At 47.3% G+C, this 27,830-nt stretch overlaps 1 protein-coding gene across 1 annotated transcript in view; it reads right to left on the minus strand.

Annotated features, from left to right (window-relative positions):
• The window catches only part of LIAS (lipoic acid synthetase), a 212,995-nt gene that overhangs the window by 24,469 nt on the left and 160,696 nt on the right, over positions 1-27,830 (minus strand). Inside the window, exons 8-9 of the mRNA XM_069202039.1 lie at positions 27,561-27,706; positions 6,951-7,021 (exon numbers count right to left, since the gene is read on the minus strand). Coding sequence (XP_069058140.1) covers positions 6,951-7,021; positions 27,561-27,706 — 217 coding nt within the window. The remainder of the gene's footprint in view (positions 1-6,950; positions 7,022-27,560; positions 27,707-27,830) is intronic.

Below are 27,830 nucleotides of genomic sequence, written 5' to 3' on the forward strand. Positions count from 1 at the left end.
TGTTGTGTGTAAACGATATAAAACAAGAAAAAATATAAGAATACAAAGATAAGAACCTCTAATGGGGAGCATCAACTAGGGGGTAGGGGTCCATGCCTTTATGGAAGAGGAGAGAAGGGCCAATGTATAATATTACTGAGAATTTGTCAGTTTGAGGGGTATACCAGCAGATAGCACTGAGAGGGAGGAGTGGGGGAGGAAAGCTTTCTGGGGAAGAGCATTAGGCAGATTAGGCTACAGGTCTAGGGTTGGTTGGGGCCTCTGCATCCTCTGGTGATGTGGGTGCCTCAGAGGGTGTGTCAATGGATGTTAATTCTGCCTGGAATCTGTCAGGATAGCTTCCCAGCTGGTTGCTAGCAGATATTTACGGGGGCCAGGAGTGTCTTCCCTGCACAAGGCCACGCCCTCTGCACGGGCCCAGGCTTGCATGGACAGTTCCCAAAGCAGAGACCGCCAGCGGTGTCGACAATCTCCACCCACTGGTGAGTAAGTGCTTGGCAAGGATCAGCCCCAGATCTATAAATGATATGGTGGCTCTATGCTTCCTGTCCTTGAAGGCCACCCGGGTATGGGGCACTGATCTCTCTGTGCAATCTGCTATCCAAGAGGTCACACCCAGCCAGTACTGATGAAGAGAGGTGCAGTCCCATAGCATGTGTACCAGACCAGCATTTGAGAGGGAGCAGCGGGGTGCAGACGGCGTCAGTGTGGTGATATTAGCAGTTCATCTTCGCAGGGGTAAGGTAAGTCCTATGTAATATGTATTGTTGAATAAGGCGAAAATGAGTGTTGCATGGAATAAGTGCAGGGTAATCTACTAAGGCCCAAAACTGTTTGTCTGTGAGGGGCAACCCAAATCTGCATCCCAACAGCTACGCGGCACGGTTAGTGGGATTGCAGCATGGGTACACAGCGACTCGGCAAACCACTGTGTCAGGAGTCAGCCTGTAACTATGACATGAAGGTATGAGATGGTGAGGTTCACTTGGCGTTCCTGCTGCACGCCACCCCAATATGCATCAAGTGCACTGATTATCAAGTTATAGAGGAGAACGTGGCCGGGTGGAAGACCCTCCTCTGTTAATAGGGTTTTGACTATAGGGATCACTCACAATAGAGGTCCCCTAGTGTGTGTGTAAGCCTACTTTATGCCAGGTAGTAAGTTCTCTCGCAGAGGTGATCCAGCCCCCCCAGGGGTGGCCAGTAGTGGGAGGGCAGGGACATATGGGTGTACTGCTTTGGTAATGAAGAGACAATGCTTAAAACAGCGATGTGCTAATTGTACTAGTGCTGGAGTTGGAGTCAGCTGTCTGGAGCAAGGCTGAAATAGGTGCAAAATGTGAAAAAGGCTCCAGGCTGGGGTGGCTGTGATTGTATCTGATAGTTGGAGTGCTGACAGCCACTTGGCCACCCATTGCAGCTGAGAGGCCAGGTAGTAATGTTCAAAGTTGGGACTGCTATTCCCATTTCAATGGTTGACAATTGAAGTTTGAGAAGGGCCACTCTACACCTTGCGTTGCGCCAAAGGTCTCTTGTGAGCTTGTCGAGCATATCAAAAAAGAGTTTAGGGACATACAGGGGGGAATAGGTGAAGTAATACAATAGATGGAGGAGCATGACCATCTTGATGGGAGCCACCCGCCCAGCAACGGAAAGTGGAAGAGCTTTCCAAAATGTTGATTGTGCGCATATTGAGGATACCGCTCGGGAGAGGTTACTGTCAAATAAGTAGACAGGGTCTGATAAATATGAATACCTAAATACCTGAATGTGCCAGGTTGCTATGTTAGGCAGGCACCCCAAGATGGAAAGCAGGGCCTGGGACATTGGCACTGAAGGAATAGAGACATGATTTATCCCAGTTAACTTCGAGTCCAGAAATCATTGCGAACCTGTGAAATATGTGTGCTACGTCTGGGGTAATCATGTGGACGTCTCAAAGGCAGAGGAGCAAGTCGGCAGTGTGATACGGAGTGCAGTCCATCCCCCATTGGTATTCCCCTGGCCTGTCCATGGCCATGAAGGGCAACTGCTAGTGGTTTAGTGGCCAATGCAAAGAGTAGAGGGGAGAGAGGGCAACTATGTGGACTGTAAATGGATAGGAAACCAAGGCACCAGTTTTCACTCCTGCCAGAGGCTGGGTACAGAGTAATTTCACCAGGTTGACAAACCTGAGGCCCAGACTGTAATGTGGCACCAAAACAGGAAATCACAATCAAGGGAATCAAATACCCTCTCCAGATCCAGGACCAGGCATCCAGATTGTGGCCAGTCCCAAGGCTGTTCTCCATAACCTTAAAAATCTCCCTAGATTCAATAAGGTATTCCGGGCTGGGACAAACCCATTTTGATCAGGGTGTATAAGTGTAGGTACCAGAGGGGCTGGACGGTCAGCTAGTAATTTGACAACTATTTTGTAATCTGTGTTAAGTAATGCGAGAGAGTGGTATGAACCCAGGAGAGAGGGGTCACAGTTCAGCTTGGGAAGAGGGTTAAGTAGTGGCTCGTGAACAAGGACGGCAGAGAGGTGGTTTGGAGGGCTATGTCATAGACCGTCTGGAGTCGGGGAGTCACAGCTACATATGCTTTATAGAATTTGGGCGGAAGACCGTCTGGTCCTGGGTCTTCCCTGTGCCTAGGACATTTATGGCCTCTTGGAACTCGAAGTGAGGTAATGGCTTTGTCTAGTTCGATTCACTGGTCCGGAGATATGGTGGGTAGGGGCGTCTAGGATTAAAAAAAAAAGAGTTAATGATGTCAAAGTCTGTAACTGTGGCCAACGCATACACAGAAGTGTTAGATCTCTTCATTTCAGCGTGAATCGCCGTCTGGATGTGTAGAAGGGTACCCTCAAGCGAGCATAGAAACAATATGGGGTGTCTGGGGTGTTCCTGGCGAATAAGCAATGCCAGAAGCGAGCCAGCTTTGTCTGCTTCAGCATGAGCCTCGACTGAAGGTGTTCTAATAGTGCCACATATTCACGTTGCACCAGGAGACGCCTCTAATTATGTGCCGGGGTCAAGGTAGCCTGTGATTCGTGGCCCTGAAGATCCGTTCAATGCAGGAGATTTACCTGTCTAGTGTCTGTCTCACATTCCATGTGTATCTTAAACAATGGCCCCCTGATGACTGTTTTAAAAGCAACCCATTCAAGCAAACAAGCGAAGGCGGTATTGGTGTTATGGGCGAAGTGGTCCCCTATGGCTGTCTCCAGTGAGGACCGGAAAGGAGGGTCTGCTGGTTGCAGTCACCATGTGAGGACTGGGGAGGTATTGTGCCCCAATTTAAGCATAGTGACGGAGATTGTGGCAGGAGTGGGTACGGCCTAAATAATCAATGTGTGATATTTGGGGAAGTATGTCTGGTGTCCCCACAAGACAATCTATCCGGTCGTGTAACTTGTGAGAACTTGAAAAGAAGGAGTAGGCCGTAGTGTCTGGATTTCGGAGTCTCCACGTGCCAGAGCATCCAGTGTTCAAGCCAGGTCAATGCCTGGGAGTTAGAGGTGGCGACAGTACAGGGAAGGTGAATCAGCCCGATAACACTTAATACAATGTATGTACCTCCATAGGATATATTACATGTAGAGGATGCTCTACATAATGGAAAGGAATTCCTCCTCTACATACATGAGGTGTCACATGGTACCATCTACTTTTCTCCACACAACCTGGGAATGCTCAATCATCCACGATTTCTGGTCAGGGGTTCTCAACAAACTGATACAGATATTGGGTTGGTCAATCCTCTATGGTCCAAAATTAACCCTCTTTTATATATTTGAGGAAGATACAAATCACCGTACAAAACCTTTACTACATTTAGGTCTGGTGACAACGAGATGTAGCCCAATACTAGAGAGCTGCTGATCAGCCCCTGTACTTGGGTACCCACCCATGGAGTGCAGGGCATGAATAAGTGCGGACTTCTTGAAAAACAAATATGAAGTGTGTCGATGTCCAAGCAAACAAAGTAAGATTTGGGATCAACTTTCAATCAGGTACAACACTTAGAATGAAGTGCCACATGTGCTAAATATTTTTACAGTTGCAAACAGTCTGAAACACTGCTTGCTATTGCAAAAAGCATTTTTCCAATACACTAAAGGCACTTTAGGGGTCAGTAAATGTTGCTGATTTTTAAAATGGATTTGGAACCCAACGCAGATCTGTTGTTTGGAAGGGGCATGTTGTAGGCATCCCTTAATAGTGAACTGGTATGAGAAATCGATCAGCATTTTGTGACCAAAATCCAACTGCAAAACATCAGAAAATGACAAACAACTGAGTTAGGGTGGTAAGCGCTTTGCAAAAGGGCATGGGTCTCGTTGAGATCCTTTCCACTTTGTGAATTTAAAATAGGAAAACTGTCTGAATGTAAAAATAAAATGTTTAATTTAAAGGAGATCACGGACATGGTGATTTGCTGACCCTGGCAGGATCTGTTTAATGTCCACCAATCACAGGGAGTCGCATTTTGCGACCTACCTCACTCATATTCATGAGAGGTTCCGATTACGACCCTCCGAATCAGAATTTTACAATCCGACCTATTAGTAAATAAGTTGGTCCATAAAATTCTTTATGGAGCGCAAAAATACTGGTCGCAAATTGCAGATGACCCCAAGTGCCTTGAGGTGTGATTGACCTATATATTTTGTATGCGCATATGAAAACGAGAGACAGTAACAGAGCCTGTAACAAACTGCAATAAAAGCCCATAGAAGACCAACAGGTAAGCTGATTAAGGGAAACATCAGACCGAGCGTGGCCTGGGAAAAAGTAAACTGGAGGGTAGCTGGAACCAGTCGGCTAGAGAAAAACAGAATGGAAGAAAACCATAACTGAAGTAATGAACAAAATATGTTACACCTGCACATAACAGTAAATATTCTGTCACTGCAACATATAAGTTTTACAAATGACACTGAAAAAAATGGAAAATAAAATACATTGACTTTTGCAATGCAGCTTTCTCTAATTTCTATTTTGTAAAAAGACATGAAACACACTCTTTACAGGGTGCTGACATTAGTTTCAGCCCTTAATAATGAAGTGTGTATTAACTCAAATTCTGCGAGTACACATCTCTCATCTCAGTTATATACTTGAGAGAGTAGGGAATCGGAGATCGCTGTCAGGGGAGTATAAAGATCCACAGAATCATGCATAAGGGAGGAGTGTTCAAGAGAAACTAATAGTGTACTATCTTAAAGCGTGGACAGTGGAAAATGAGAGAGGTAGGACTAAGTATGGCTCAACTGGACAGGCCGCACAGAGAGGAAGAGGGAGATGGAAATGGAAAATAATGTTCCAGGTAGGAATATCAGTGTTTGAAACATGCAAACTACCATATAACTTGCTTATAAGCAGTACCCTCAAACTTACACTTATTTTCTAAATAACTGTGCAGACATCAAATTACTTCCATGATGCTCCCTATTCATTTGGTGAACCATACTGCAAAATCTCTGTATGTTTTAAATAGAAGGAACTCCTCCTTTACTCACTATTATTGTACCTCCAGCTCCCCTCTAGGTCACTCAAATATACTTACCTCATCTTTCAATGCGCCGTGCAAAACCTGTGCACCCTGCGATGCGCCCTTTGTCAGGACAGGATAATGAGATCGTTGTCTATGCCAGAATGCCATAACTCCATGCTTACATTGCCAAATCTTCAATGAAATTCCCTCCGCTGAATCCCCTGCCCCAACCTTGATAGACATAGCTGCAGGTTTAAAGCACCTCCACCACACAAGAAAATACATTTGATAAAAATGTTCCTGGTAAATAAATGTTATACTTAAATGATACTGTACTCCCATTTCCTCCCCCTTATTGCATCCTAGCTTTTTCCCCATTTTCCCATTACCACCCACCTGTTGGTATACTCCATCTAGCACACTATGCTTTAGAAAGGTGATTGGTTTTCCTCAGGAGTGTTCTAAACTGTCATTATTGGTGTGTCTTCACTAAGTAAACCTACATTCCTAACATGAAGATTTCGTTTTCCAACTCTTTTGTTAACACAGTTAATATATCCACATTTCACTTGAAAACTAATAATAACCTATTTGTTATGTGGCAGAAGATTGATTGGCCATGTCTTTAGTTCTCTAGGTCTAAATGGCAAGCCTAGTCGTTTTGCCAGAAGGATTTTGCATATTAGATGAAAATGTGTAGACTTCTAATCAACATTTTGACGAGTTATATTACTCATTCTTTGTTGGACAATAAAGGGTGTTAAACCTAATCCAGTGGGGCAGCTGTGTAACCCTTGCTCTAGCTGTTTTTAAACTGTAGACGAGATGTATATTAACTTGGTCCAGCAACAGTTTCTTATCCTGGTACTTCGGTGAAGGGGAACATTCAAACCACACATCTCCACATATGTGTATGGAATTTCAGATCCTCCAGGTTGAAGTAGAGAGTGGTGTAAGGGCAGGGGAACAGGATGCAGTTGGAGAAGGGGCAAGAGGGTGCTTCTAAGATCTGCAAGTCCAACACATACACATTTAGAGGGTGAAGTGTGGGGGGTTTCATTGCTGTTTATGCAGAAGACTTTCATATGCATAGATCTACTCTGGAAGTCCACAAATCTCATTTTTTTGGGGATACACAGTTTTCAGGAGACTATTTTATGAGTCTGAAGTAATTGCCAGTGTGTTAAGGAAACAATGTTTCAGTTCACCAAATGCCCTACAGTGCAAACATCTGCCTAGGACATTCCCGAAAAGTAATATGAGGTGTGTGCTACTACTACCATACATCCGGCTCTTTCGGAAACTCTCTGTAATGCTCTGAGGATGGAAAAATGCAATTATGGACTATTACCGGGAAGTTTGACACGCCAGCGATGTGTAAATACTCTGATTTTAAGTATTTTCCTAAAAACAAATGCATCTAGCAGAGAACTATTGATTCTGTTAACATTGCCCCATATGCTTACCTTAAGGTGACGTTTTGTTGGCTGCATGTATTGACCAAACGTCAGGCAGTCCACGTCTGCTGCACGTAATGCTACAAAAGGAATATTGCATATAGTTAAGTAGCTAGAAAAACAAGGCCAGTGTATTCAAGTCTCCATGTCACATTTTATTTTATTTTTTTAATTCACACGACTTTGGGTTGAGGCTAGTTTAGTTTTTTTTTTATTTTCGGAATACATTTTATTGGTTTTAGTACACATACATGACCTAAACGGCCAAGAAAGATATGTAGCAGGAGGAATACTTAAAACATGTATTCAAAAAATAAGACTAATGTGCAATAAAGAAAGTGGAACCACAAACTTGCATAGGCCAGCTCTCCTCCCCATCCCCCTCCCCAATCGTCTGTACATATACCAGTGACTAGATATCTGTAGTCAGGCATCTGCCCCCATTATACATTATGTCTTCATCAGCCACAGAGTCATGCGAGTGCATTGGTTCCAGCACAATGCCCTGGTAGTCCGCCCATCTTTGCTAGATTTTACAACATTTCTAAGGGCAACCCCTAGATTGATAAACAGCCACCTCCAGCCACATACAGTAATCCATACCCCTTTTCCAAGCGGCGAGTAGGGGTGGGGCCTCGGCTTTCCAATGTCTAGCGATATTGCATTTGGAGAGGGTAAGATTTAGGAATAGCAGGCTTATTCCTATTTTCCCCAAAATACCCTCAGTGATGTGTAGAAAGACCACCTTAGGATCTCTTGGTGAGACCTATGAGCACACCGCACCCAAACAGGAGAGAACTCTCTGCCAAAATACATCTAGTGTTGTACAGCACCATACTGAATGTCAAAAAGTACTCTCTGCCACACCACAGCAGAGAAATTGCGTTGAGGTCACCAGACCCATAAATCATTAGCAGCGCTGTGCATAGTAGGCCCAATGTAAGTATTTAAATTGAATAAGGCGGAGGCGGGTCGATACTGCGGCCTCTCAAGATGCCCCCAGTGCCTACGTTCAGTCATCGTTGTCTAATGTTTCAAGATCCTGTTCCCAGGCAGCCTGCAGGGCAGGCATTGTATTAGTGCTGTTAGTTACCAGGGTTTGGTAGATTATAGTGATTTTTTGCGAGTCGAGGTCTCCCAGGAGGAGCTTGCCCTCGAGGTGGCTGAATTCAGGGAGGTCTGTGATGTGGCGTATTTTGGGTGTGAGGCCGGGATGGAGCTGGAGTTAGTTGTGGAATTTGCTCCAATGGAGTTAAAATTCCAGCTGAAGGTCTTGATATGATTTCAACACAGTGCCCTTCATACAGCACCCAGTGTGGAGATCCTGATGAGGTCAAAAACCCTCCAGCCAGGACACCTGAAGTAACAGGCGGCCCTGCCAAAGGGGCATCTGCTCTGTCAGTTGGCCCCACTACCCCATGCCCCTCAGAGCAATCCTCCAGAGTCGCAGGGCCACCTGAGCGACCGCTGGCAGGAATCCCACACCTCCCCCACTGCAGAGATAGGATGTCATAGGTGTTTCATTCATAGCCCACTTCTGCAATGCGTATGTATGGTCGTCCTGGGACCCATACCACCAGTCATTAAGGACCAAAAAGTGAGAGTCGGTGTAGTACGCATAAAAGTCAGCTGCAGCAATGTCTTCTCAATAGACTGATTGAAAACATGTCTTGAGAACGTCCCGGGCCGCTCCCCCCCATAAGAAGCCCCATAAGACAGAGTCTATCTGCCTGAACGAGGCCTAGGAAATAGGGTACGGGTTGTTCTGTAATTGGAACTGTAAATGTGGGCGACACCATATTTTTTTTTTTTTTATTGAGCATTTTTCGTTATAAAAAATACAACAAACAAACCAATTATCATCATTAGTGTGTTACATATAGTATGCATTTAGGTGTCCTACAAAAAGGAATATTACAGTAGTCATCATGTCCGTATCAATAGAGATTACAAGCACCTAGACTGGGCACAGGGGCTCAGAAAGGTCACAACATTCTGCCTTGGTGTTTAGAGAGGGCAGCCGCGGGAGAAAACAGGGGTAGCGATCAGGGTCATGCTAGTGTTAAAGGCATATCCTCCCTGATGTGAGAGGCGAGGAGTGTGATGTATCCCCACTGCCACCCCCCTCCCAGGGATCATTCACTTAGGGTGTCTCCCTCTGATTCCCGGCTCTGATGTTCCCGAGCCCAGCTCACAAACGGATCCCAGATGTCACGGGGTCTAGATGCAGCCGGCATTAACTCCCAGAATGTGGTTAGCTGCGTGTGCCCGTAAGTTACATCCGCCAGCCAATCCCTCACCGCGGGCACCCTCTGCCTACCCCAGTGGATCGCCACCCGTCGCTTAGCAAACAGTAAAAGTAATGCATGCAGCCTGCGCACTGCTGGCGGAGTGTCTCTGACATAACCTAGTAGCCCAATCAGAGGGGAAGGGACGTCAGAGCGGCCCACTATCTGGTTTACCGATACAAAAACCTGAGACCAATAACCCTTCAACCTCGGGCAGGACCACGCTATATGTAGAAAAGAGGCCAAGGCCGAACCACAACGCCAACATTCATCCGTCTCCCTAAGCCCCATTCTTTTCAGGCTGATGGGGGTTCTGTAGAACCTATGCAGGTATTTAAAATGTATTAAACGCAGCTTGTAATTTGGCGAAAGCTCAGCAAGCTGCCCACAGCAGAACTCCCACTGTTCCTCAGAAATGTCAGGCTGGAGCTCCTCGTTCCAATACAGCATAGATTTAGGCACTACCACTGGTGTCATGTTTTGCATATGGCGATAAATACGAGTTACTAGCTTTCGGGGAGAAGGGGAGCCCACCACCGCCTCCAAAGCTGTAAAGACCGGCGGCGCATCAGGGAACCCCCCGAATAGTGTCCGGCACGTCGCACGTAGTTTATGGTACAGAAATAATTCGGAAAAGGGCACCGCACCTCCCTCCTCCGGGTCGGGGGAGGCATAAACTTGCCATTGGGAAAAAGGTCAGCAAAGGTGCAGAGATTCATCCTGTCAATCAGGTGACCAGCTATTCCATCAGCCACACAGGGCAGCATCGGGTTATGCAACAGAGGGAGCGAGGAGCGATGGAGCATACAACAGTGGGACCCAAGCCCTCCTGCGCAACTCCTCCCATACCCACTGCAGCATCCTAGCCGTATCTACATCTTCTCTAGGACGCCTTGCCTTAGCGCATATCGCCACTCCAAGTGGAAGGGGCGCCACCACATCTCGTTCCACTGCCACGTGAGGTTGAAAAGGGACAGGGTGGGTCAATAAATGCAGGAACTGAGCCTGAGCGCAGAGGGCATACAGTTTTATATCTGGGGCACCCAAACCTCCCTGTCGCAGTGGCAGCGTCCCACGCTATCCTGGCCTGTCCACCCGCCCACACCAGCTCAACCAGGCATGACCTCAAAGTGGTGAAGAAGTGTGCTGTAAGCGGTATAGGTATATTGACGAATAGATAAAGGAATATGGGTAACACTATCATTTTTGTCAACGCATTAGTGATAGGGGCAGGGAAGCTCATAATTTCACTTTCTCGCTCAGCCACATCATAGCCCTGCCAAAGTTAAGGCCCCAAATCTCCTGAAGGTCACGACTTATCCAAATCCCCAGATATTTGACTTTTTCTGCCTCCCAGCGCAGGGGTATTCAGAGCACACCTCCGCAGTGCCGTCCGTGAGGGGAAAGATTACCGATTTAGACCAGTTGATGGAGATGCCCGCGAAACCCTCAAAGCGGACAAATTCCCGCAGGATGGGATCCAAGTTGTCCGCAGGATTGGTAAGATAAAGGGTCACATCGTCCGCGTATAGTGATATTAGAAGATTTCTAGAACTGAATCCTATACCTCTTGCAGTATGATGTTGCCTAATCCTCGCAGCCAGCGGCTCCATAGCTATGGCAAATAGCAGCGGGGAGAGAGGACAACCCTGCCTAGTACCACGCAATACAGGGAACGGCTCCGACACCAGACCATTCACCCGCACTCTAATCAGCAGCGTACTGAAACCCATCCTTTTTAATATATGGAATAAATATGGCCATTCAATTGTATCGAAGGCCTTAGTGGCATCTAAAAACACTACGGCAGCTCTAACTTCGGGGTGTAGGTAATGTAATGCAGCGAAGATCGTTCGCAGGTTGTGGGAGGTCGCCCTACCTGGTATGAAACTGGATTGGTCGGGGAGTGCGACCATCGACAGCATTGGTTGCACCCGGTTCGCGAGCAGTTTGGCTAAAATTTTCACATCTACATTAATCAGAGATAAGGGCCTATATGAGTTTAGATCGTCAGCAGGTTTATCCGGCTTCAGCAGCGTGATAATCAGCGCTTCGCGCATAGTGGCAGGCAACACCCCTTTCTCCAGGGCCTCCTCGTACACTGCCAGCAACCGGGGCGACAGCTCGTCTACGTATGCCTTATAGAAAGCTGTTGTGAGACCATCAGGTCCCGGCGCCTTATCAGGCGGCAGGCTCCTGATAACTTGTGCCACATCTCCGGCGTCTATTGGAAGGTCCATATATTCTCTGTGGTTATTATTGAGCCATACCAATGCAATGGAATCTAGATAGGATATAAGCCCCTCTGGGCATTCATCTTGAGTGTTGGTATATAAACGAGAATAAAACTTGGAGAATGCTCCTACAATGTTCTCCTTGTCATGAAGCAGTCCGCCATCAGTTGTGCGCAGTTCATGGATATATGTCGCGGAACGAGGCGGTCTAATCATATTTGCTAGGACCTTCCCCGGTCTCCCTCCTTCGCCGTAGCGCCTCGCCTCCGCATAGTTCCCCAGGAACTTGACCTCCCTCAACGCCTCCTCTTCATATTCCAATAATTTGGTTTTCAATAGCCCCGCCACTTCTGACTCCCCAGCCTCTAAGAAAGTGCTTTCGAGTCGTTTTATATCGGCTTCAAGTGCTACCAGAGTGCTCCGTATCGCCTTCAATACACCCGCCTGCCGGGCTATACATTGGCCTCTAATGACGACCTTGAAGGCCTCCCACAGAGTCGCCTCTGTGTCCACCGACCCCGCATTACGCTCAAAATAGTCAGTAATATCAGTCCGTATCTCCTCCCTGAATGCAACATCAAGTAGTGCCTGGGGTGGGAGTCGCCATGAGAATGCCGGGGAAGGACCCCCAGGGAGTAGTAACCTCAGCATACAGGGCGCATGGTCGGACCGTGTACGGGGCATGTGCTCTACCTGTGACGTCCACAGTGCAACATCTCGCGACACAAGCCAAAAGTCAAGACGAGACCACGCGCCGCTATAGGTCGATATACAGGTGCCTTCCCTCAGGTCCCCATGTCTACCTCGCCATACATCAACCAACGTGCCATCCAGCATTATTTCCCGTAGCGCGGAACCCGCCAACGGATTCAATGTGCGAGCTGCCCCCTTCCTATCTACTGTGTCATCAAGTACTGCATTGAAATCACCACCCCATACAATTGTATCGCATCCAGTGGCTTTCACCTGCCCCCAAAGCTTATGGAAGAAACCTGGAGAGTCTACATTAGGCCCATACACGGCCACGAATACTACCGAAACACTGCACACAATGCCCTGTACCCAAACATATCTCCCCTCTGGGTCACATTGAACAGCGCCCTCCCGCCAGTCCAACCCGCGTCTTAACAGTATAGCCACCCCTCGGGCATAGTTGGAGTAAATAGCTGAATAAACATGGCCCCATCTAGTGTGACGCAGTCTTTGGGCAGGGGCAGTGTTCAAATGCGTTTCCTGCAATAGGCAGACATCCACACCATGCCGCACCAAATATGCATGTACCAACCTAGCCTTCCTGTGGTCGTTGAGCCCCCTAACATTCCAGGTGAGATAGTTCAAGGTTTTATCCACTTTTGGCATTTCTCTCACACATCATGTAAAGTGCAGTAAGACATGTTGACAATGACCAGGCTGTACGTTCAAGACACCACACAGGTAGCATACAATAGATATTGGCAGTAAACAACAAGATAACAAACCCAACCCACCTCCCCCCACCCACTCCAACCCCCTAACCGGGTCGTAGATTAACCTTCCCCCTATTATCCCCAAAGAGACATTTTAATAAGCAAGGGAACATTCCCAAGGGGGCGTGGCGATGCCGGCTACTTCCCCGTGTGAAACAGGGTGGCCGGAAGATCTGCAGGGGAACCTCGCCGCACAAAACCTAATAATTAGATCTATCTAGAATAGCAGATGACAAGATTGAACAACAGGCATCACAAGTGCTTCTCCCCCTCCAGCGGGTAGAATTCACTTTTAACTAGGAGCAATTCCCCACAGGGTATATTAGGTTGGATCCACGTTTACTCATTGTCACAGAGCCTGCTAATCCCTGTCTTCACAGCATCCCTGGAACGTTGTGCGGATTTGCGTCCCACGTGTTTAGCGAACTTCATCGCCTCCTTGGCATCAGTGAATATGTGGGCAGACCCCTCGAAGGACACCTTTAATTTAGCCGGGTTGAGGAGGGAGTACGGGACCTGCGCCTGCAGAAGAAGTCGTTTTGCAGGCAGGAACTCACGGCGGGCAGTCTGGACAGCCGGGGTGAAGTCAGGGTAAAAGGAGATGTTATTTCCCTTGTGCGTGATGGATCCTCTCCCCCTCGCCAGTTTAAGGATCAAGTCTCTGTCTTGGTAGTTCAGGATTCTCGCAATTATAGGTCGGGGCGGCGCACCCACAGGGGGCCTCTGGCCCAGCGATCTATGCGCTCTCTCCACCGCAAACACCGCAGAGAGGTCAAACAGTTTGTGTAGGAGTTCAGTGATATATGTTTCCATCTTAGTTATGGCAGTGGTCTCCGGGATTCCTGTGATGCGTAGATTATTGCGCCGGGACCGTGCTTCCAAGTCCTCATTCTTTGCTTGGATTATTCCCAATAATTTGTCCATGTGTAGGAGTTGGTCCCTTGTTTCCACTTGATACTCATGACATTCAGACTGGCGAGCCTCAAGCGTGTCCAACCTCGTCTCGTGTGTGGCCACCTGGGTTTTCACAGAGTCTAACTGACTGGTGAGATTGTCCAGTTTAGTATCAATATTACGGAGGCTGGAGCGCATCTCGAGCATCAACGTGTGCAAATCTTCGCCCTGATCGTCTGCGGCCAGGTCGCGCCCCTCTGCCGCCCGGGGCCCTTGCTCCAACTCTCCCTGCCGCGTGGAGCGCTTATGATCAAAGTTCAGTTTCGGCTGCTTAGCATCATGCTTCCCCATGGCAGAGAGAGATCCACCCGGTCCTGTCGCGAGCTACCAGCTAAGTCCCAGAGCCACCTCCGCTCCCGCGTAGCCACAGCTGGGCACCCATATCTCCTTCACGGCGCTCTCGCTGACTGATTCCGCTCTAACAAGCCCCGTTGTCGCCGCCAGCACCACCACTGGGTTCCCTTAGATTGACTCTCCGCATTTGTCCAAAACAGTTGCCAGGGTGTAAGCCAATGTCCACTCTGCCATCCACTAGCTCAGGTCGGCGGGGGGGGGGAGGGCCTTCCGTTCACCCCCCCGCACTCACGAGGCAACCGGACAGGTCATAGCAGCACCTGTCCCTACTATCCACAATCCGCCTTCTGCCCAGCTGTGTTTGCTCACAGGCCCCCAGGCGCCTCACCTCTGCATCTTCGGAGCACGCCACTCGCGGCGCCGGGCAGATCAGACACTTCCACCTTCTCAAGAGCTCTAGTTTCCTCCACAGGGCGCCTTCGGCATGCGCGAGATTCCGCGCCGGTGCTCAGCCTCTCTACAGTCCACGCGCCACCTCACTCTGTCATCGGTATTTTTGGCCCCAAGATGGCGGCCGCCGCCTCTGAAATCTGTTATTCCGACCACCGCCTCAGGCTCAGCATTGATGTTCAGCGGGCTGCCTCCGTCCGTCGGAGTGCAGCTCAAATGTCACCCGTATAGTTTTTATTGGGGGTCCCGCATCTTTCCGGCTTCGTCCGCGCTTGCGAGCAGCGCCCCGAGCCCAGAGCCGCTGCCCGGCCACGCTGCTCCGAGAGCTTGCCTCCCAGGCAGCCCAGGGGCCGCCCCAGCACCACAGCGCCGGCAGGATCCCGGGGGCAGCTTTAACAATGCCGGGACCTTTCCGCGTCCCGGCGCTGCCTCAGCTCAGGCCCCGCCGCCAGCACAAGCCCCCGGCCCGAGTCGCGGTTCCTCCATCAGCGAGCTCCGTCAGACGCCACCGCCAGTTCCGCCCTCAGGCTGCGCTGTCCCCCAGCTCCTCACAGGCAATAAAAAATACGATTCTCCTGCCTCCACCTGCGTCGCACCGTCATCCGCACATTTTTTGTAGGTTTTGGCAGTTTGTGCTCGCCCCGATGTGCAGGATTATTGAAGGATTTCAATCCGGCCGGCAGAGCTCACTCAAAGAGCGGCCATCTCGCTGCTCAGCTGGCCACGCCCCCGTAGGCGACACCATTGACAGGGGAAGGTGAGACCAGGTCCCAACCTCATTCTTCACCAGAGCCAAGGCAGGGGACAGATTCCGATAGCACACCACAGTCTGATCCAGGGACACAAATACAGCCAGATACCTGAACCCTCCAGGTGTGTGTGCCAGGTCGAGGTCCACTCAGTGGCATGATAGCCATTGACTGGAAAAACTGGATTTAGAGTCACTCATGTAAAGGCCCGAGGTCTCCCTGAACACCAGCATGATTGGCACAAGGTGGGGTCCCGTGAGCTTTGGCTTGGTAAGGAAAAAGGTATGTCAGAGGCATAAAGAGCGATCCTATTGGAAAGTCCTACATCCCATTCAAATCCACACACTTGAGCATCCAGCCTGACCAATACAGCAAGTTTCACTAGTGCGAACAAGAGCGGGTAGAGGGGGCACCCCTGCCTCGTCCCCCTAGCAATCGAGAAGGGCTTCAACACCACACCCACCACTGTGACTGTTAGGGACAGGTATGCAGCAAGGAAACGTACATACGAGAGAAACTTGAGGCCGAAGTTTACCTCTACAGAATGACAAAGAGATAGTCCTATTGGACAGAGTCAAACACAGCCTGCTGATGCCGCTTTGGAGATCACTAACATCCAGCAGTTTGATTGAGGGCAGTTCAACTGTCTTCTGCAAGGAGGGTCCAGCTCTACTGGACAATGGCTGATCTGAGATCCTGCCAACAGGAGGGCGTCCACCACTCCATGTCTTACTTATTTCATGTTTTGGGGTTTGTTACAGTTCAAGGGGCAACAGATGCTTCCGAGGTACAAGCATGCAGTAGGGCAGTGGTTCCCAAACTTTTTCGATCCCCGGCTCCTTTGACCTATTGGCCGTGTTGGCCACGGCTCCCCATTATGTTACTTTTTTTTGGCGGGTGGGGGAACGTAATCCCAGCCTGTACCTGTACCTACACTATTTACAGTTTGACTTCTTAATTCTCTCGTTCAGGTTCCTGAAAACCATTTATTTTAAACTATTTCTTTTCTTTTGTCATAGGGATATTATTAATGGTACTCTGGCGCCCTCCGCTGGTCACAATAATTAATGCAGGGGGTTTTGTTTACAAAACCACGGTGAAAAGCTACCGATTAAAAGCACCTCCGAGTGGTTTCCAGACTGTGTGCGGCGCCCCTGGCTAATTTTGACTGCGCACCAAGGAGCCGCGGCGCACAGTTTGGGAACCACTGCAGTAGGGAGTTGTTGAGGGGGGGTTGTTTTTCTAGTTTTACTGTATCTGTAGCTTGTTTCTATACATTGTTCTGTGTTTGCCATTATGCCACACTAGCACACACATCAATTTCACCATGTCAACATATATTGCAGCAACAGTCCCCTTATCCCCAGTGCCAAATACGTGGTGCCCACACTCTGCCCTTTAATCTATATACCATGCAAACCTTCACAGATCCTATCTTGTGGTGTTAATGTACTGTTAAGCCGTACTAAGTGGTCCACAATCCTGTGTTACACCCACCACTTTCCCCCTGCAATTTTAATGTTTCAAGAGACACACTTGCTGGGTACCCCCTGTCTCTTCTTGCTCTGTGTAGGGTATCACAGTCTTCCACATTGGTTGTGCATGGAGCTCCAGGAAGGGGGGGGTGGAGGGGTGACAAATTTTTCTTCACGGCTCCTTCCCTATGGTAGCTAGCTGTGCCCTCCCTGATGCCCAAGGCCTTGTACTCAAGGGTGGGGTGGAGGGACAAGGCCTTAACTTGATGTGCATCTCGCCATCCTTTTGGCAACTGAGCCCTTTCTTCACATCCTCACAGGCCTTACCGTGGCGCTCCAGAGTGGTACCACAGTGGTGGAAGGAGATTTCAATGTCGTAGTAGACTCTTGTGCTGACTTTACAGGTATCCCATCCAGATCCAGTTACAGGTTTCAGAGGGCTCCCTAACTATCCAAATGGGTGGGCATCCTTGGTTTACGCGACACATGGCGATTACTTCCAAAATAATCAGGGAACAATGGAGTCCGCTGGCACCTTATGGTCGAAGGAGAAAAATAGATTCCAACGCGTGACTCGATTGGAGGCACAGGCCCTTCGACTAGAGGTGCAACTCCCTGATGACTCCCAGGGTGAGGTCTCCCAAGAGCTCGCAACTGCCTGCGCTGAAATTCGTCATGTTTCGCTAGAGGAGATGCGCCAAGTCTGGTGCGCCTTCACAGTGGGCGTATACGAATGGGGTGACAAAAATGGCAAGTTGCTCTCTTTGCCACTAGCTGCCTGTGTGATCCTCGATATGTTGGATGCTGATGGCACCCCCCTTTGCTCCACCCCAGCCATAGTCCAAGCATTTGCATACTGTAGGAAGCTGGCTCTCTATATAGTGCACTAAAATGAAGTACACTATGCAGAGAGTCCAGTGGATCCCCAATTGGTTTTGCAGAGGCAAAAGTAGACAGGACCAATGCTCTATTTTGTGGTAGTGTGGGTGAGCAGTTAGGCTTATCAGAGGGTAGTGCTAAGCATCTGTTTTACTCACAGAGGCAATAAATGAGACACACACTCAAAGAATAAATCTGAGACCAATTTAGAAAAATAACAATTCTTTTTTTATGTTTCAAACCCAAGAACTTCGTAATCAGGTAAGTAGACATTTCAAGCATAAATACTTTGTGATTTCCAAAATCAACAATTAGTGCAATCTTTGGAGTTCTCTCAATGTTATCCCATGGAGGAAGAACAATGTTTGTCAAACACAAGGTTAACGATGACATACGAGGCCGAGCTCAGGAAGCAAAGGTAAGTACTGGACACTGATCAGAGCCACACCAACAGGTTACACTGGGAGCACTGGGGCGGCCTGATATAGGGGTGCAGTAAGGCATCAGGTGCCAAATGATTGTCTATTGGAATTGGAGCTTGTGACAAACAGACTGCAGGCGCTGTCTAGGAAGCCAGTCAAGGACGACAAGCAGGTAGGTAGTAGATGTTGGGTACTCAGGAACATAGGTGCAACTTTGGTCGTTTTCTCCACGGCTCAGGGGCGACAAATGCAGGGGTGTCCTTAGAGGTTGGGTTTTCTCGTCCGAGAGCACTTGGGTCAGGTGTTCTGATGTGGTCAGGCTGCAGGTGTCATTGGGGTGTTCGGCAGGGGTGGACCCAGGGTGGACTCGAGCTCTTGGCACCAATGACCCACCTCAGATGGGGTCAGGGGTGACGTGTGCAGTGGTTGCTGGAGGTGTCAGGTTCTCCCTCACCACAAGGCTGCGGGAGAGGGAGCCTGTGTGCAGAGGCTGCATGCGTCTTGGGTGAGTCCAAGATGGGTGACATCACACTGGATGCGGTCTCTGGGCAACTGGGGACCTGTGTTGCCACCATTGGTTGGCTTCACCTCGAGTCGTGGATATCTGTGCAGTAGTCACTTTCGGTATCGGGCCTTTGGGGTTTCATTACCTGCAGAATCTTTTCCTTGAAGTTTCTTGTTGCATAGCAGTCCGCTACTCACGGGAGACTTGAGTCTTTATTAAACGCTTGACGAGTTGGCTTCTTGGGCAGAGTCTTTTGAGGTCAGCAGGCAATCCGGCATGGTCAGCTACTTCTTCTTTTCCTCTTCTGCAGGTGCAACTCTTCTTTGTCCTCGTCTTTTTAGGTCGTCAGGATCTGAGTTCTAGGGTTCGGGGTGCCACCTAAATACTTAATTTAGGGACGTTACAGGGAGTGCCAGGGTGACTACATCCTTCTTATGACCACTTCTGCTGGGAAGAGGGCATAACCCTCACCCTAATGGTCTAACTCCTCACAAACAAGATGAAGGAATTTGAAAAGTGATGTCCACTTCAGCTTGTCCATCCTAGAGGTGGGACTGGCATGAAGTGGGCACTCCTCCTAATTTAACAAATTTTCGTGCCAGTGCTTGCCGCCAAAGAGGGGTCAGGACAGGGGGGTTGGCCATCACCGTCATTTGGGGAGACCTGGGTTGCATTATAAAGGCAGCTAGGCCTTTGAAGCTTCCTACCCAGGAATGTCAATCCTGCCTGGGTGAGGTAATAACACCTCCGCCCAGTGCAGGCTTTTGTCTCAGGCCCTCGAGAGCGCAGGCTCTCTCACCTTGAGGGGCCAGAAACAAATCTATGGTGGCTGAACTGGTCAGGACCAGTCAATCAACACGCTAGTAGTTGGTAGGTGCCCCTGTGTCCACTTATTAATGAATCCATCACTGGGATCAGTGAGGGTTATTATTCTGAGATGTTAGATACCAAACATCCCAGGATTCAAAGAAGCCATCATGTAGCTAAGGAACTTGTAATGACTAGTGTCCAGCACATGCTTTTGAGGGGTCCCTGAGGGTAGCACAACTGGTGCTGCAGCCCTCAGAGACCTTCCTTAGTACCCCAGGTCCTAGGTACCAGGGGTATCATTTACTAGGGGCTTGCAGTGGTAGCTGAAGAGTTTGCCAACTGTGCAAAAAAATGGTACAGTTTGGTGGAAAGAGATCTGGGAAACGTGTTAGAAGGGACCTGTGCACTAACAGTTGAAGCCACATCTGAAACTAGGCAAAAAGTGGGGGCTAACCAGGTCAAAAAGGGGTGCTTTCCTACACAGACTATGAATTGAATGGGCCTCCCCACTATTAGGCTACATTCCATTGCCTAAAGTGTCACAAACTGAGAGACATGACTTAGAACAACCAATCACGGTTGCCATTTCCAGTCTGTCAACCGGTAAAACACTTGGCCCTGATGGTTACCCTACTAAATGATATCACACATATACAGCCATCCTCTCCCGCACCTGTTTGCACTTTATAATAAATCCACTAAAATAGGCCATTTACCCCCAGAACTTGATATGGCAACCACTGTGGTCATTCTGAAGTCGAGCACCCCTCCCCACTGACTGTGCGGCCTACTCGTCCATCTCGCTCAAAGGGGAAATTAAACTCTTTGCCACAACATTAACTAACTGACTGAAACCAGTCCTACCCCCCCCCCTTATACACCCAGACCAATATGGCTTTATGCTGGCTATGGGCATGAGACACTGCCTTAGACGACTCCATGTTACATTGACACGCCAACACCTACTGACAACATCCATAGCCCTGCTGCTAATCGATTTTGAAAAAGCATTTGAAATGGTGGACTGGACTTACCAGTCTCAGGTCCTGCAGAAGGCAGGATTGAGACACCATTCCTGTGGCTATGTCAAATTACTTTATTCCAATCCAACTGCACAGGTACAAAGCAACAGCATGATCTGTGACCCATTCCCTATTTGCCTCATTTTCCTGTCTAACCCACCGGAGACTGGCACACACTGCCTTCAACTTCTCCAGCTTTATGAAGAGGCTTCTGGCCTATGGGTTAATCATGCTAAATTGGCATTGGTCCTGCTCCATCCTTCTCGAGAATGTGTTGAATGGCAAATGCCTATCCCTGTGTGACACATGAGCCTTTGCTACCTGGGGATCATAATTGCGCTCCATCCTGAGCTAGAATAAAACCTTAGTTCTACCCTGTTGATTTGGAAAGTTAACACAGATCTGAAAAGATGGGATACCCTCCCACTAAATGTGATTGGGAGGACTGTTCTCTACAAAGTGATGATTCTGCAGAGGTTCTTATATCTTTTTTTAAATTTTGCACATATCGTGCTCGACAATGGTTCAGGAAAATTGACTCCTTGGTGACGTCCTTTCTCTGGCACAAATCCAGACCAAGAATGTCTCTTGGTAAATGTCAGCAGGCACCGTATGATGGGAGTTTAGGTATGGCCATCTAATATTTAGCATCCCAGTTCCTAGTTATAAACGACTGGTTCACAGGTGTGGAACGGACCCAGCATATAGAGTTGAACTGACCTCACTAAGCTTTGAGGTCACGTTGGGGATGCTTTCTGGTGCCTAAATCTCTAAGAATTTGCCTGAGGAGACCCACGTGGTTTTTCTTAGCTGGCGGGCTGCACTTATGTACACAGGTTGGAACTCCAAACCCACCCTACAGACCCTCTTATGGAGAGAGAAATGGCTGCACAATACAGTTGGCTTAGATGATAGGTATTTCCCTGCTGGGAAATGTCTGGTCTGGCACCCACATCCACTCCTTTCAGGAACTCCAATTGACTTATGCCATATCATACACGGAATTCCATAAATATCTTCAGCTGTGTCACGCCATGAGGATGCATATCTCCCCGGGCGCGGCACTCCCCAAATATAGTCCCCTGGAGGCTAAACTCTTGATCAGTGCGGTATTGAAAAGGGGAATCTCAAAAATCTAAACTTCCTTAATCAGAATGCCCCTGATTCATATAAACACCCATAGACCCAATGGGAAGAATGGGTGGGACAACTGAAGGACAATGATTGGGGGAAATGCCTGGATGGTCTCCATTTCATTACAATTTCCTCCAAGCTGCAACTGATACAGACATTCTATCTCCATTGTGCTTATCTCAGCCCTACATGTCTTCACAAGGCACACTTTCTCCCTAGCCACACATGTTTTAGGTGTTCACATGCTCCTGCGGACTTCTACCATATGGTCTGGATAGGTCCCCTATTCATAAGTTATTAGTGTGAGGTGACCCAGACGCTATCAGAGGTAGTGGGATGGTTGGTGGCGCTCTCACTGAAAATCATTCTGTTGGGAATCTCTGAGGGGATGGGAGGCACGAGTGCTGACGGAGCATTGATTGGGATGGCCACCACGGTCATGGCCTGTAGATGGATGTCTCCCACCCCACCCTCTCTAGCTCAATGGAGCAAAGCAGTAGACTGGTGTGTGCAGCAAGAAAAGCCAGTACAAGAAGCCCGAGGCTGTCCAAAAAAGCAGGCATAAATCTGGGGCAAATGGTGGGATTATTTTGGGCTTGACCCTTTAATGTAAATTGGTCGAGACGGTCTCCTAAGGAATTTGATGAAGAAGGCTTTAAATTGTTGACAATACTCTATGCTTTGTTTGAGATATCTATGATGGTGACCAGTAATGGCTGGCTGTGGTGTGGGTAACTGGGTCGCTGACATCGCAATAAAGTTGTTTATAAAATAAAAAAATAAAAAAATAGAAGAGACTGGTTCACTTTCTTAGAGTAAGGCTCTGGCCTGTTCTTTGCAATATGCTGTTTAGTTTTTCAAGGAAAAATAAAAAACCCTGCTAGATTTGGCAGAACAGTGCAGACATTGGCTATTTTCATTGCCACAGATGAAAATGCTCCAACCTTTTAGACCATGCTCTCAAGGAAGGAGGAGGCCGTCCTTGTCTAGTGGAACCAAGCAGGGAGGTAAAGAATTTCTGGATCTCTTTTAAGTAGCTACTGAGATGGCTGCTTGTGTTTTGATCGGTTTTAGAAGGCAAGCTGGAGTTATAATATGTCAGTCTGTATTTTTATCCACATTGTCAATGGCGGTCTTGCTTTTGGCTAGGTTACCCATGCAGGACAACCTTCCTCCCAGAGGTGACTGTAAGGGGATGACCCTGATTGACTTCCTCCACTTATCGCTGAAGTCTTAAAGGAAAAACATTTTCCCCATGAGTAAAGCTGGCAGATTGGATTTGTGAGATGCCATCTTGATGAGACTTTATAAACTACAAATATGAATATGGCGTGAATCTCTAGGTTGAGGGTCCAGGCTTGGCTGATCATCCATGGTGCAATAATTGAATTGAAACATTTTATCCGGAAGGACAAAGTTATCAAGATAATCATCACTTTGACCATGACCTGAAACATCAGAATCAGTTAGAATTTTTTTGGAAGCTCAGCCTTGTCTGGGGTGAGTCATGGCCATTTTGCTGAAGGCTCAGTAGGTAGTAAATCTTCAGGTAGTTGTGTTGCTATATTCTGAAGTGGAGGACAGAATTATTGGTAGTGGCTCCTGGTAAATTGGAGTACTAGATTGTGGAAGACCTAACTGTGGATCTGGTTTTAGCTAGTATGTACTACACAGCTGCTGGTTTTGAGTAGCAGCCAGAGGGTGGCAGTCGGCCACAGAAATTTTACACTACACCCTTCAAAGGCTCTAGGAATTTGGCTGGTGACTGAAGCATAGGATATTGTAGATATTCATATATATTCCTTGCTAGAGTTACTTTGAATGAGATGAATGTTTAGGTCATGGGGATCTGTAGCCTGATCGTCATACTCTTCATCAATAAGAGATATATCAGAACCTATAATGGATCCTCTTAAATCTGCAGTGGCAGCACTGATGTTATTGTGAATGAAGCATTATTCTGCATAAAATAGACTGGAAGCCAGAGATCTCTGAAGAGCCTCTGGAACAATGATAAAGGTGCCATCAATTATGGGACCATCGACAGAGGAATCGCCGACAAGGAGGTTGTCGACCTGACCCAAGAACACCAGTAAGTGTGTTCAACGATGCGGTCATCGGAGAAGTTAAAGCAGCTGTCATAGTCTATCAAGAAGTGGTTGCAGACAAAGCTGTTGGTGTCCCTGCCTAGGAGTATCAGCTTTGAAGGCTCTGTGGATGATGAGGTATGTGTTCTAGCACACAGTGACCACATACACATTGACTGGTTGTTACAAGAACTATGCTTTTTTGAAGGCAACATATTACCTGCTGTAGTTGACCAGGACTTTGTCCACATCAACAGTTAAAGAGGCATCTTTGATGTGGAAGGCTGAGGAGAAACGGGTACAGTGTCTTCGAACTCTTGTCCTTTTTCAGAAGCTTACTACTGACATCAGATATCTGCACTTTTGGGTTGAGAGGGTTTAGAGGTAGGGATTTTGAGAGTCTCTGTAGACGTGGCTTTGACTAGCCCCAACGTTTGCCTTTTACCCTTGGCAGGAGGCATACTTCCAACAGAAAACACACACAGTCCACTTAGAATGCATAAGGCTCTTGCCTTCCTATCTTCTTACGACTGAAGGTCTGAGAGATGTCTCCGAGTCTTGGCACATGGCCAGACTAATACCAATATAACAGGCGTTTCTTGTGGGAGTTGTCATGATAAATATCCCTGAACCTACCCAGAACTGGCATAATTTAAATAAGGTTCTGGACTTAGAAGGGGTCAGCCATCTTATCAGAGTTCAAAGGGCTCAGGCAGCCGAAGACGAAATGGCCAGGAAAGACTGCTTAACTTTCTGCGGATATTGGTGAGTGGGAACCCAAAGAAATCCAGTGAGCCCCCAAAAAAGAGACAAGTGTAAAGCAATAGAGATGAGCAGAACTTGAAGATTCCCATGCAGTCAACTTGACTGTGGTTCAAAATCTTAGCAACCAAGACTGTATAGAGATGGCACGCCAAGTCCTAGCAACTAACTGTCCAGAATCTGAGTCAAACAGTAAGGTCAATTGACTGCATATAGTCTATGATTGTTTTCTATGTTATTCAAGTGTATATACGTCAATAAGTCATACTGACTAGCAATGACGATGGCAAACATTCAAATGTAAATCTATGAAGGATTAGATGTTGGAGAAAACAGACACAAATTACATGTAATTTCTATAGTGGAATACCATAAATAAAACTGCTCTGCTAGAGGTCTCTACACCTATTTCAAGCCCTCGCTACGTTATCATTCTACATACAGAAACGGTAAATGATTTTAAATAAATGCTCATTCAATTTATTAATTTTAATACAGCTCTCAAAATAACTATTAACCTTGTAGGAGAGACAGATAAACTTAAATATGATTTAAGAACCCAGATGGATGTAGAAAAACCTACTCAACGGCTTAAAGATTTGGAAATACATCAACTTTACAAACTAAATGGGACACCCATGATTATAGAAATAATAAAGTATATGACTGGGTGGAAGTTTATAGTGCCTGACAAGCTAAAAAAACTATAGGCCACATTGTTTGCCAACAAGATACATTTTCGGCAAAGCACCAACTTGGAATCCGTAGATTGTATTCCCTATTTCTTTCACAATCAAAATAAGGATTTTCAGGTTATGTTGTGCCATTTGTCTTTATTGCCTCCCCTGGTTGTTTCTTATCAGGAGATGCTTCAGTTATCTTTGTCCTGTGCTGCTCCTTTTCCATGTTGTGTGTCAGACAGTACAAGTATCCCATACTTCCAACTCTCTCCACACTCCATCCCACAATAGACTTGGAACTACTCACCTCTTCAATGCAGGATGTCTCTGTTGCCCTCACCTTATAAATATTGTTAATTTGTGTGTGCCACATTAAGTTCTGAGATAAAGGAGTCGCATCCCTCGTCCTTTGTCGGGGGTCTCTGCTATAATTTAAAAACCCAAGCTTAGCTCTTATATTAGCTCCCTCGCTACCAATTCAATTATCAACCAGCCCTGCTGGCTCTTCTGCTTGTTTGTGAGACGCGTGCAAGCATTTCAAATACTATGTGACTGCTAGTCAGAGAGGGATATGAGAGTCCTGCTGGTGGTATCAGACTAGTACTCTTTCATGGAGTGCGAATGCCATCTGTAGTGTGTCACTACTAGCGTGTGAGAGTGCTTCTGGTAATATGACTACTACTCTGGTGGGTGTGGGAGTGCTGATGGGTTTGAGAGTGCTTTCCATAGTGTATGGCAGCCAGTCTGTGAGAGATGTGAGATTTCCATTGATATTAAGGGCATTCTGCCACTCAAGTTTTTGATGCAGCCATGACTTAAGACAAGCTGAGTGCTTTTAATTATGAAGGACTAATACTCTTGAAACAATATGCAGAAATTGACCCTAAGGGGATTCCTATTTTTCCACTTGTGGGCCTTGATGATATGCTTTTCATCTTCCTAGCTCAAAGAATGGCAGTAGGTGTTGTTAATGACCCAAGCTTATTTATTCAAGGGGTTGTTAATGACCCAATGTGGCAACTTATTTATTCACAAGAACCCTTGTCCAGTGACTGCTGGCAGGATGCCATGACTCATCAACCTGCACCCCCACATGGGAAGCACGCCACATCATGCACATAACCGGTTTAGTTTACTGGTGGCACCAAGTACCATTACATCAATGAAGAGAATCTCATCTCTTTTCTCCAGAACTCAGTGCTCGCAGATACTCATCTACTTGGGGATCTTGCCTGCAACCTCACATGAACAGTTTAGAAGTAGTATAGCAGCTGTGTTTCCATGGCCAACACCAGTACCAGTGAACCAATCCAAGCTCCTCTGCATCATTGCACAAAGAGAGCACAGTGCAGCAAAGTGGAGCATATGCAGTAGAGTGAGCTTGACGGGATCATCTGATTCACAATCAATCACTGCACAGATACTTCCATGTGCACAGAAGAGCTCTAGACTGGCACACTAGTTAAACCAACACAGACAGCACCCATTGCTGTCATTGTCCATTGAAGTGGGGGGAGGGAGATCTGGGGAATCAGCACAGCAGTAGTTAAAACAATATATAATGCGCCAGGAAGAGGACAACAAAAAAACGGATCAATTGGAATGCGGCCTGCCTAGTTACCAGTGGCTCAGATTAATGCAAGCATTACATCCATCACTTTTTTGTTCTTCTGAGTGAGATGCCCTATGTCCAAAAGGCATGCCCAGACATGGATAAGGTGTTCATTGTGCCACTGGCTCAAGTTGCACATCACTGACGGACTGTCCTGGAGGTGTGGACTGAGGTGGACCCCCTGTAGCAGGACCAAGCATAATGTGCATTGGACTGCTCTCTTTCTAGAGCGGCACAGTTGGCAAAATTCGATGGGACTAGATTGCGGCTCAAGGAAAGCCAGTAGCTGAGATTAATCTCCATAAAACACTGCAATATTTGGTTTGGAAGCAGCGGCCATTTTATGAGTAGGGAATCCACAGCACCTTATTCCACATTTTACTGGCAACTGACACTCTCGCCATGATGTGCTAGTGCTGTTTTTTCACTGGTGAGCGGTAGCACAGCTTTTGGAGCTTCTAGTGCCATAGCAGAGGACACTGGAGGAAGATGGACATGGACAGTGGCAAGGCTGGATTCTTCTGTGGGCAGATGCATCCGAATTGCAAATCATTTGGAAATGTGAGAATTGGTTCATGAGTGCAGAGCAATTTGGGGTTACTGGGCTACAATTGTGACGGCTGGAGTCCCTTAAATCCAAGACCCAAACAGAAGTATGGTGAAGATATCTAGTGCTCCTCTACCGATTAGTACTGACTTACATAAAAAATGTTAATATTCAAACACATTTGAAATTGGTGTTACCAGAGAAATCATGTTTATTCATCAATAAAGATGTGTTTTGAGGTTGACTGACCGGTCATTGTTGAGTACACTTGTTCATCTGTTTCCCCCAAACCCAGCATGATGGACGTCTTGGTAATGAGGTCTGGCTGTACAGTCTTGGCATGCTTTAATACTTTAAGAGATTGATCAAAATTGGCCCGAGGATCACGAACATGCCTATGAAAGAATGGATGGTTTAAAGACATTAAACACAGTTGAAGGTAAATTAACATAAATGGTACATATGGCAGGTATTTGTCGTATATTTGGAACTTACTAAGTTCCCTTCACTGAATATATG

The sequence above is a fragment of the Pleurodeles waltl genome, chromosome 1_2 (genome assembly GCF_031143425.1).
Source record: "Pleurodeles waltl isolate 20211129_DDA chromosome 1_2, aPleWal1.hap1.20221129, whole genome shotgun sequence".
Classification (NCBI taxonomy): Eukaryota; Metazoa; Chordata; class Amphibia; order Caudata; family Salamandridae; genus Pleurodeles; species Pleurodeles waltl.